Raw genomic sequence first — 12,032 nt, 5'->3', positions numbered from 1 at the left:
ATTTTACAATTTCAATTTCAAAAATTCATCGTCTTGCTTATAAATGAAAATAAAATTTATATGTATATGTTTTAGTGTATGTTGTATGTTTGGATATTGTATAAATGATTGTCAGTATTTTTTTAATCTCTTGTTGTCCTTAAACTTGCACAAAAATATATTACAAATTTTTTTTTTTTGGAAATATTCCAAAAATATTCTTAATGGGTTTTCTTATTCAAAATATTCCTCAAAATTATTTACAGTTAAGATTTAAAGTCATGTTTATATGTACAATCACGATTTAAGATTTATTGTTATAAAATGATGATTTTTAAAATTATAATTCAAGCAGTTTGTTGAATTTCATTAGTGTATAAAAAATAACTTTTATTTAATATAATAAAAGTAATGATAACATCTAGTTTTATTCATTTCAGAAAATGCAATTTTAATTCAAGAATTTCGATTTTTTTTAATTTGGCTACAAAAACTGGATTGAAAACTTTACAGTAGCCAGCCACCACTGAAGAAAGTGGCATTAAATAAAACTGCAGAAAAGAAGTACTAAGAAAAGAGGCTTGATTTATCTAAGATGTTTTGGTTCGATTTTTCAAATGCAGATTTCAGCTAAAGTTGAAACGAAACTCAAAATTTCTCCTTTCAATTTTCATTCTGCAATCACAAGTCCAACTAAAGCTGTCTCTGACATCTTCAAAAACTTTCATGGAAAATTAAGGTAGTATATTAATATTAATTATTCGTTCACTTTGAAAATAGCACAACAAACAAAAGATCAACTTGCACTTCGTCTCCCTAAATTTTATCGTATTGTATGCAAAACATTTCTGTGCAGTAAAATTACATTTACAAAATTATGACCGAAAAAGAAATGTTTACCTTCACTATTTGATAAAATCATTATAATAAAAAATTTTATGGAACACAATATCAATATCGATTATAAAATAATGAAATTCTAGACAAGCAAATAATGCAATTCCCACAATAACTGTTTGCACGTTTCAGCTATATAGAAAACTTTTTAAAAATATAAAAATTGATACCAGTTTAAGTTAACAATGGATAAAATCATGAAATTATGTGGGATTTCCATTGCACACGTAAAGTTATTTCAGTTGATTGTTGAATTCATCTTTTAATGTAGGACCATAAAAGTAAGTGGAGGTGGTAAAAATAACTGAAATTAAGAAATTTAAAATAGCATTGAATTTAGTGCAATAAACATTGCACACGAGTTTTTTTCTTAATTTTAATGAAGTGCTCAACAATGAATTTTAATAACAACTTGTTTTTTTGTTAAGAACGCAACAATATGTATGTAGTTTAATATTTTTTTATTTGTTAATTTCTTTGAACGTGAATTTCTGGGCAAGGAACGATGATTAAAAATTTGGTTTGCAAGGAGTCTATTGCATTAGTTTTGTTCGATTTCAAGTTTATTGAGCATTAAGAGAGAAAATTGTCGATGCTCTTATATTTTTCGACACTTTATTTTTATTATTGTTTCAAAAAAAAAAAAATGGAAAATATTTTTATTTAAAACAAAAATTTTAAAAGTTTATGAAAAGAAAAGTATTTTATTCTGGATTCACTTAAGTGGGTTTTCCTTCCTGACGCAAAAAAAGTAAAAGTTAAACGATGTAAAAAAAATGAACATCGAAATAAGTGAGCAAACAAAAATTTTTTTAAAAGTTATGTAAGGGTTATTCAAGAATGAAGAGTTTTATTATATGAGAAATTTTATTTTCTGTTTATTTTATAAATTTCTGTAAATACTTGGCATATAGCCGGTTGTTTAGATGATGTTTGTTAACAATTAAGTGTAATTTTTGAAAGAATGCAGTTGAATAAAATTACTTTTTATACCAAAGAAACTGCCTACCATTACTCCTATAAGGGTGAAAAGTACAAAGATACGAGTCTGTTAAAAAATTTTTAAATCGACAAAAAAATTAATTCACAAATCGCATTGGGAAGCTATTGGGAAGGTAACGCTTTATTTGATGTGTTTCCAAAAATTGACTTTAAAATGGCTAGACGGGATTAATAAATGAAACCGCATTAAAAATTATAAATTTTGAAAAATAATTTAAAAAGTTTTTGTAATATTACGTCCTATTCTACAATACAACATAGTGGGAAACTTTCATATTGCTTTTCTTTAAAATTTAATTCTTATTTCTTAGCAAGAGTTTGTATACGTACATAGTACAAATTATTGTATAGTTCAAATTAAATTTTAAGATATTAGAATGTAATAAATGAACGTTGCAATGAAAAATTAATTTTTACGACTAGAATAAAATTAGAATCCATCAAAGTAAGTAGGAAGATTTAGTAAACTATTAAAATCTGAAATGAATGTATCTAACAATATTTTGTAATATATATAACTATATCAAGTATTTATACAAAATCTTGTATATTAGCCGATTAAATCAATTTTATATCGAATTTTACTACTCGAAAATAAACTGTGATCACTTCTGTATTTTGTAATTAAAATAAAGTGAAATTATATTTTTAAATTCAATATGAAATTGTTTTATACAAGTATGGAAGAAATTGAATAAAATAACAATAGGATAAAACTCATAAAATGTCCTGTAGAATAATAATCATTATTCAAGGACATACCAAAAATATGTTAAATATGATTTGAATCAAATTTTAAATTCGATTTGATTTAGGCATTTCCCTACTAAATATAGCATACAAGGTGTTGCCAACAATTATCCATTATTGGTTAAGAACAAAATTAAAAGATACAAAACGTGAAGGACGGGCTAGATTCCAGACACATCGGAATTGTGTCGTTCAAGTGAACACACTTTGAATAATATTCGAGCACTCAATAGACTGCCAAATATAGAACACCACATGCCCTTCATCGACTTCTAGAAGGTTTCCAACACAATTAAGCGCGATGCAATCAGGAGTCAAACAAGGTGGCCCAATTTTCGCCGCTGTTCTTTACAATCGTGCCAGGCAATATACTGTAAGTCGCATTGAAATTATTGGACGTTTTGTATGTTTTCAAAATTTATTTAGAGACTAAGAAATACTTATAGCTACAACAAAAAAATGTTAATTTATACTTACTTATCCATATTATATACACACAAACACTATGCTTGTACATTTGTGAACTTACATTTGCAAGTTCAAACACATTGAAAATTTCGGTTTTTTTTATCTGCAATGCGGTCATATGATTAAACCGTTAAAAATCATAAAAGTATGTACATACAAATATATTTTATCTTTTGGAAAATGCTGTAACATATGTGGTTAACTAAATCAGATTTATTGTAAAAGTGAAAATATTTTTTAACTACAGAGAATAATAACATTTACATTTTGAATAAGGACATAGAAGGACAAAAAATATTTCTTACAATTTGATTCCCATATACAAGTTTTGTTTTTTGTTATTTTTTATTTTATGTTCTCAAATTGAAAAGGTCAAGTTATAAAAATGTGTTAGAATTTGGTTGAAAATGATGAATTTTTTTCAACATCATAAAATATTTGTATACAGGCCTATAAATTTTATTTTACAAATGATACTCTATGAAGATTAAAATTCATCTTTGTATTTGATGATCTGTGATTCATCTTGCGGTTTTTATTCTATGATAAATATATTGTAGAAGCCTAAAACGTTATTGCAATGGAATGATATATGTTATTCCACTAATACACATCGGTAAAAATGTTAAATACCATGCACTTCAGTAATTTTCTATAAAAAAACTGGCAGGGCCCTAATTACTTTGAACGAAATTATGGGCCTTATTTCAAATAATGTATCAACTCTTTCATTCACCGTCTAAGAAGATTGCATTTTTACAATGTAATCTTCAAATAAGAAGATTTTTTTTCTATAATGTTTCCTTTTTTTCCAAATGTACAAGTATAGTACATTTAGTGAAGTCCAAGGAAATTTTACAACATCTACAAATTTAAAAAATTTTTCTGATCTAGTCTAAAATAATTTAGAAGGCTTCATATACAATTTTAATGAAAAAAATTACTCACTCTGGAGAAAATTCCCAGTTAATATGAGAAAGAAATCTCAAATGTGATATTTCTAAAATATTATGCTAATTAAATTTTTTTCTAAATGCATCATGAAAGTTTCTAAGAGAAAGAAAAACCTTTAAAAAAAAATAGGAAAATATTTATTTACATTTAAAACCTATTACAAGTGTTTAACAGCTGCTGGTTTATTTGAAAGAAAAAAAAAAAGGAAAAAAATATGAAAAAAAAATCAAAATTTCCAACTGTGTGGGAAGGTCAAAATCCTTTAAATTCAACTTGTGTAGCTATTCGTTATGTTTATCCATATACGAGTATGCATGTAAATAATTTAGGTAAAGAAGTAACAATGAATGTAAAGCAATGCCCTGTATGATTATTTGTGTATGCCAACTCGAAATTTCATTTTAGATTTTTGGTATATTTTATTTATTTTCTTCTTTTTTGTATACTTTTATTCCTTTTGTAAATTTTCCGAAAGTAATTTGTAATCTTGTTTAACGATTCATATAATGTGACGTGAGTGTAAAAAAAAATAACCAAAATGAAAGAAAATTAGGAAAATTTGTACAAAATATTAATAAAAGTAGAAAAAAATGGAAAAGTATAAATGAACACAAAGTTAAAAATAATAGTAATAAAAAATAAAAAAGAAATGAACTCTTTCTTAACCATTATTAAGTATGAAAATTTTTAAGCAAAAGACCCTCTCTTTTTAGAGAAAAAATTAAGAGGCATGAAGGACTTTTAAATGGCGTTGTTTTTTTCTGTTTAATACGACCTCAAAAAAAATGGATTTGGAAATCATTAAATTGAAGTGGGGGAAAAAACGAGTTCGAACAAAAATAAAATAATAGTTTGTAACAAAACAAACTTAAGTTTAAGAGCTCTAGCTATTTGAAAATATGAAAACTATTTGAAAATTGCCGAAAGAAAAATAAAATTTTAATATTCTTATTTTTTGGAACTTTTTTTAGCTTTTCCAGCATTATTTTACTTAGCTAATTTCCCGATAGAATAAGCTATTTCTTTAAATCTTTTTGTATACCGATTACCAGAAGCACTTAAGCAATCTATAAACTACTTTGTTCTTTTTCAAATTTCAATGCTGTAGACCGAAACCTTTAACCAAACAGCTATCGATGTTATACGAGTATGACGTCCAAGTCAAAATTTTTTAGTAAGAGCTTGTTTAATCATAAAAATATCTTAATTTAAAAATATTTAAAATTAGAAGAATGATTTTGAAATTTAATAAAATTAAATACTTACATACAATAAAAAAAATTACAAAAAACTATTGCAAAATAAATAAAAATAAAAACTAAAATACGTGAGAGAAAAACTTAGGCATGTGCAAGACTTAAAAATTCCATTCGATTTCCACATTATTTATCTTATTGTATTCTTCTAACCATTCATAAAGTGGTTGAAAATATTTTAACATTGATTTAGCTGACAGTATTGCTTCATTATTTTGCTGATCTTTTGGAAGTAAATTCTTAATTTGCTCTTTCCATGAGATCGATGACCCTTCCATAAAAATTTTCCTAAAAAACAATATAAAAATTTATTTTAAACATTTAATAAAAATTGTGTTCTTTGAAAAATAAATAAACGTGCTTAATTGTTTGACCAATTTTTGTTCTTCCAGAAAAATCACAATTAGAAAGATTATCGATCTTTATATCAATCTTTTCACAAAGACCTTCATATATTTGAAAACCTAAAATAATTGATATTATGTCACTAAAAAGAGAAGAAACTGTTTGTAAAAGATTCGTAAAAGAGGTTCTCCTAAAGAGTAATAATTACCCATAATCATCTTCGTTCCATGCATTCAACTTCCATGCCAATACTTCTGAATTACTATCAATTCTATTTGTTGAAATGCCTTGAAACTCTAGTTTTTTAGACCAAAATTCACAAGTTTCATTCTTTAATTCTCTTGTTTGCAAACATTTAATTGTTTGGCTTGTGACATATTTAGATTGAATGCCAAAAATATTTTGAATTGCCTGAAAATTTTAAGGTATGTAAAATTGTAAAAAATTTATATATGAAAAAATTTATAGTGGGTGCGTCCAATCCGAAATTAACCATTTTAAATTTATTTATTCACTTTAAGTGGGAGCTAATTCATATATATACCATCTCCCACTTTAACAAATATAATTTTTATGATGATTTGTTCAGCGAAACTCGCGTCGATAATATTTACGGCGTTATGTCTTAGAGCGTTTCATTTCCTGACGACACCCAATCAAACATAAAAATTTAAAAAACCTTAGTAATAAATCGATTTAAATTAGATATATTTATGCTTGATGTATCAACATCATTTAATGTTATATTTTCCAAAGAATGTTTTAAAGCATTTGCTATACTAGTGCTAAAAGCTCTTGGAAGTAATTTTCTAAATATCCATGGCTGGGAGTATCCATAGGTGAATTCCAAATATTTAAAATATTCTAAAAATGTTTCATAGAATTGATTTTCGGTCGCGTTTAACCCAATATTCAATTTTAGTTCCTTTCTGCCATAAGAATCATCGAATTTTGGATGTGACCAATTTTCACCAATAATCACGGAAAGCGGCATTTTTCTTAAATTAAAATAAAAATTATTGCAATTTTAAAAAATTCAAAATTGTAAAACTGAAATTTTCAAATATTCGTACCCAATTTCGAATCCGAAACTTTGATACTTTGATTTAATATCTGCCAACATTTTTGTTGCATTTTTATATCGTAAAGAATCATATTCATTTACCGGTTTAAATTCAAAAAATTGTAAATCATCTGCATAAGTATTTGCAATTAATTTCTGATGTAAATAATCTGGTATTGGTCCATCGTATCTTATTAAAGTTTCATTGACTGTGTTGAATTTTTTCTGTAAGTGATGGCGTATATAGGCGTACAATTGACGGTGAAATGGTTTAATTTCATCCATAATTGATTTTAATATGTCATCAATATAATTATTGCTGCCATTTACTTTTTTGTTCAATTCATAGGGAAATTTTAACATTTCATTGGCATTCTCGAAACCTTTTCATATTAATTAAAATGGAATGAAACAAAATGAGTAAATAATGTAGAATTTTAAAATTACAATCTTAAATAGATTTTATCTTAACACATTTTGTGCAATTATACCCAAAATACTAAAATATTTGAAATAATCAATGGAAGAATTAATATTTTACACTATGACTTCTGCTCATGTTCTGAATTACTATTATACATTTCAAGAAAATTGCTATCAAATTGTTTACAATTTATATAGTAACTTGTAATTTATAAATAAGAATAAATTACTACGTTAATCGTAATATCAAATATAATTCGATTGTATTGCTTAAAATTAATTTTATGATTCCAAAACCAAGATTAAAAAACCAAGAACTCATATTTACCATTTAATTTAGCTGCGTTGTTAAAAAGTTTCAAAAACTCTGTATATTTTTCCATTTTATTTTTTCCAAGTTTTTCCATGAATTGCACGAAATAAAAATTTAATATTTCTACATCGTCGCTCGCCGTAATTATGTTAAATAAATCTTTTCCATTTAAAGTACAATTACTGTCAGAATGGTTAAAACTACAAAAATTCATTTCAATTTTATTTTGTTCTAAAATGTCATTTATTAAAAAAGTTTCTAATAATGGCAAAACATTGTAATCTAGTTTTGCAATAAATTCATATTGCCTTATTAAATTCTGGTTTAATGATGATGATGATACAATTTTTGTAAAATTCTTTCTTAAATTATCTTTTACACTTTTCATAAATTTTATAATATCCTTAATTTCATACTTTAATGTTATTGTACTTAATAATGGAATATCATCGAGATTTTTCCCTCTTAATTTTGCCAACCAAATATTATTCTTTTCTAACGCTATATTAGCATTTTTTAATTCGCTTTCTAATAAATGATTATCATCTGAAGAAGTTACCGAACTGGAATCAATTAAATCCGATTGATTTTGATAATTAGTTGTTTTAATTTGTAAAAGTTGAACGTTTCCTTTAAGGCACTTGAAAATTAATTTAAAAATTTCAATATTATTATGGTTTTTTATTTTTGTTTAAGATCAAAATTCCAGCTTACAATTATTATTAAACAAAATAAGAAAAATTTTGTGCTAGAAATCATTTTAAATAAATAAATTTTATATTTTGTACCGTTTTTGTATTTTAAACTCACTCAAAAGCAAACATTTATCAACTAATTGAATCAAAATTTTTCTTGTATTTAAAATTGAAATTTATTAATTGAAAATAAGGTTCATTTCTTTTTCTAAATTGTATTGAATCAATTTAACCCAGAGGTCAACAATTATGATTCCTATGTATGCATGTGTATGCACAACAAAAATTGTTGACTGAAATTGTAAAATTTACGGGCCATCTAATGAAAAAGACGATAAATCAAACTTCCTTACGGAATCTTATCAGAAATTTAAAGTTTGGGTTTTCGATAACTGGGTTCATTGGTTCAATTGTATTTAAAACTTTTATATGTGAAAACATAAGGTCTTTCACGAAACCGAAAAAAATCGATTAGTGTTGGGATATTAAAAATAACGGATTAATCAGGTGTAAAAATGTATACCGTTAAACTTTCTTCAAAATTGATTTTATGTTTAAGCTCAATTGTTTCCAAATGGTTCTCTTACAAATTATTAAAATCAATTCATTTTTAATTTTCGAATAAATAATTTAATACACAATGATCTACATGAATCGCAGTGTTTTGGTTGGTTGAGCATCCCTGTCCAGTTTATATTTAGATTTATTGTATGCAATACACGTTATTGTTTATTATGAATTTTCTTTCAAATTAAGTAATTTTTTACTTTATCTGGGACTTCTTAAAGAAATTTTGCTAACCTTACCTATTAAAAATACTTACAAAATTTTGCTGTAACAAATGAATTTATGTTAATGGAATTGAGAAGCTAAAGTTTAATAATTTTCGAAAGATCTCCAAATTAAATTTTAGATTGATTGAAATCAAAATTCAGCTTTATAATTCTTTTTGCAAATAGGTCATTGATTGTTAAAACAGTGAGTTAAACCCTTGATTAATTTAAGGAATTTTATTTTAAATTCTATTTAAAAATTGCCATATTTACAAAAAGTTTGAGAATTATACTGCGTTAGCATGATTAAATGAACTTGTGTGGTTAAATCGAATTGTTGGCAAATCATAACTTCTAAATAATAATCCTGGACTATTTCTGTTGCCATCCAATACTAAAAATTTAATAGAAAATGTTTAGGATTTATTTACTTTTTGACCTTTACTATAGACTTTTACCTCTATTTGATTTATCCCAACCAGGAATGATTCCATTTGATTGAAGATCCCTCTGTAGCCATTCTCTTAAAGGTTTGTAATAGTTTAGAACACCAACACTTGATATGCCCTGATCATTTCCAGTTACAATTTCTAATATTTTACGCCAAGGTTTTTTAGATCCTTTTGACATCATTTCATGTAAAACTTGTCCAACGATAACACTACCTTCCAAATTACAATTATGTAAATCATCAGCAGTTTCCGCATTTTCTCCATATTTATTGGCTATTTTACAAAGTGAATCATAAATTTGATAACCAAGTATTTCAGAAACGAATTTTCTACAAGATTTTTAAAATTTTGTAAACTTGTCAAAATAAAAAAACTATAATACAATACGATGCTTACGTAACTAAACGATTCAACTGAATATCTTCATAAAATTTAACAGGTAAGTCGAATGAAGTATAATTTCTGTCAAATGGTGGTTCCACTCCAGCATATTTTTCCATTAAATTCCAATAATGAATATTAATATCATCAAAATTAGTGACTCCATTTAATAGATCCTCAAATAATTTAACATGAACATAATAAACCGGTATATTGAACATAGTGTGAACTCCCTACGATTAGTTATGTTACTGCGTACACATATTTTTTATACAATTTTTGAATTAAAATGTTACCATTCTAAATAGACGATTCATATCCAACTCTTTTGTATATGTTGTTTCCGACACAAATCCTTGTTTGACAATGTTTTCGGGACATGACGCTGAAAGTATGATTGCTTCACCAACAGCATCTTCAAAATTATATGAATTGAACATAGAAAATGGTAAATCACGTTTTTCATAGCCATAATGAACTCTTCCGAGGTAACCATGCATTTGCAAAAACTTCTTAAAATGAACTTGTGGGCAATATTCCATTCGAACATTAGGTGTTTGATCATAAACTTGACCTCTACATTCTACACTAGCGCTCTTTTTACCCGGTAATTTTTGAAAGTTTGTTTTAATTTTTTCTGAAAGGGGTTCAAATCCCATCGATTTGTAATAATCTTCAGCGATTTGAACGATTTTGTCGGCATCTAAACCTTCTTTTTCCATGCCTGCTAAAATATTTGGTAATCTTTTTTCTGGATATGCATGTTCAAGTGGACTTTCTTTCTTCCAGGCTTGTAAAGTTAAAATTTCAAAGAGATGATGAGGAATTAATCCAGTTTTAAAGACAACATTGTCACCATATTTTTTATTCAATTTATGACGAACATGTGCATGAAATTCCTTATAAAATGGCATAAGTTCATCCATTACTATTTGTATGTTTGTACTCATGGTACCATCCGCATATGAATTATAGAGAAATTCAACAGGAGTTTCACCTAAAAATTATAATTTTATATTTGATAAGTTTGCAAAGTATTAAATTTAAAACTAATAATATATGGATCTTGGAAAGACGTGCTGTAGAAAGGTTGGTTTAAAATCGCTTGCAGGTAAACTTAAAGTGCTGTTTCAAGAATATTCTAAAGAATCTACTAAAAAATACATAGTATAGAATGGTCGACTGCAGTCGGAAGCCATCCTGTAATATCTTCATGAAAGGTAGACTTACTGGAGAATCAACCAAACCTTGCCGGAGTTTTGTGGAAAAAGAGGAGAATTCAAAAAAATGTTATGAATAATTAGGAAATATCACATTACAGAATGAATAAATAAAATTCTCATTTAGAGATTTTATTATTGCAGTGACAACATTACCACAAGTAAGCTGACAATGTTGATATGGAAAAAAACTTAACTTACGCGTATCATTTGCTGCTTTTACCCAAAGGTCAACAAATTCTGGAAACACGTAATGACCAATATTGTCATTCTTCCTTCGATATTCTTCCCAATAGTATTTAAGTTCTTCTGAATTATTTCGATTATTCATTACATTACGAACATCAGCCAAATAAACTAAATCACATTTTGTCCTCGTCGCATAGTCGCACATAATTGGTGATAACGCTGTTTCCATCATCGCAGTCACCAATTTTTCAAATTTGTTAAAATAATCTGCACCCAATATGTACAAATATGCTGATCTACGAATATTTTTGATACGTATACGTAAATTTTTGTTTTCGATCTGTCTTGGATCAAATAGTTGAGCTTCTTTTGTCTGAGCAGCAACGGCATCGGCTGTTAAAGTAAACATAAATATAAAATTTGAGTTATATGTATGTATGCGTGTGTAGAAAAGTATTCACTATAATTAAAAATATAATAACTATTAGAATCAAAAAAAATTTGGCAAAGATGGTCTTTCATAAGCCCATCTTTGTGGTATTATTACACCATCTTTTTTATGGTATCGAAATAGATTTCCGCTTATTCAGAAAATCCAGTCATTTTATCTTTAAGTCGCTTATATTTCTTTAATAAATACATTTTAATTGTAATAAAAAATTATTATATTCTGTTTAAAATTAATTAAACTTACCCATACTGGATAAAAGACTTAACTTTTCATCATATTGACCTATACCTTTTCCAAAGGTCAAAGCATGAATTGTTTCATAAAGGGGAAACATTTGTTTATCTAAGGTGACTACATATTCTCGTATCTCTCTTTCTACTGGCGATTCTTCTTGTGCACACTTAAAAAAACGTAAGCTTGT

At 26.4% G+C, this 12,032-nt stretch overlaps 2 protein-coding genes across 3 annotated transcripts; both read right to left on the bottom strand.

The window, feature by feature from the left end:
* Positions 1-5,274: 5,274 nt before the first annotated feature.
* On the bottom strand, positions 5,275-8,260 carry LOC129607455 (angiotensin-converting enzyme-like). Of its 2 annotated transcripts, none has more exons than XM_055518486.1 (7): positions 8,165-8,260; positions 7,466-8,090; positions 6,725-7,097; positions 6,331-6,649; positions 5,860-6,062; positions 5,668-5,793; positions 5,275-5,594 (listed from the first exon to the last, which is right to left on the bottom strand). In XM_055518486.1, the coding sequence occupies exons 1-7, from the start codon at positions 8,207-8,209 to the stop codon at positions 5,408-5,410; spliced, it is 1,878 nt and encodes a 625-aa protein (XP_055374461.1). In that variant the 5' UTR covers positions 8,210-8,260; the 3' UTR covers positions 5,275-5,407. The 2 variants fall into 2 exon arrangements, 1 of the variants encoding a protein (XP_055374461.1); XR_008696814.1 differs by having other exon boundaries at positions 5,455-5,594; positions 5,668-5,770.
* A 912-nt stretch (positions 8,261-9,172) lies between these two features.
* Positions 9,173-11,389, bottom strand: LOC129607472 (angiotensin-converting enzyme-like). Its single transcript, XM_055518499.1, has 5 exons — positions 11,173-11,389; positions 10,048-10,748; positions 9,767-9,984; positions 9,377-9,699; positions 9,173-9,312 (listed from the first exon to the last, which is right to left on the bottom strand). Exons 1-5 carry the CDS (start codon positions 11,387-11,389, stop codon positions 9,206-9,208), a joined length of 1,566 nt encoding a protein of 521 aa, XP_055374474.1. The 3' UTR covers positions 9,173-9,205.
* Between the last annotated feature and the right edge of the window lie 643 nt (positions 11,390-12,032).

This window comes from Condylostylus longicornis, unplaced genomic scaffold, assembly GCF_029603195.1.
Source record: "Condylostylus longicornis isolate FDR11 unplaced genomic scaffold, ASM2960319v2 ptg000027l, whole genome shotgun sequence".
Taxonomy (NCBI): Eukaryota; Metazoa; Arthropoda; class Insecta; order Diptera; family Dolichopodidae; genus Condylostylus; species Condylostylus longicornis.
This window is presented reverse-complemented; position numbering and strand designations above follow the sequence as displayed.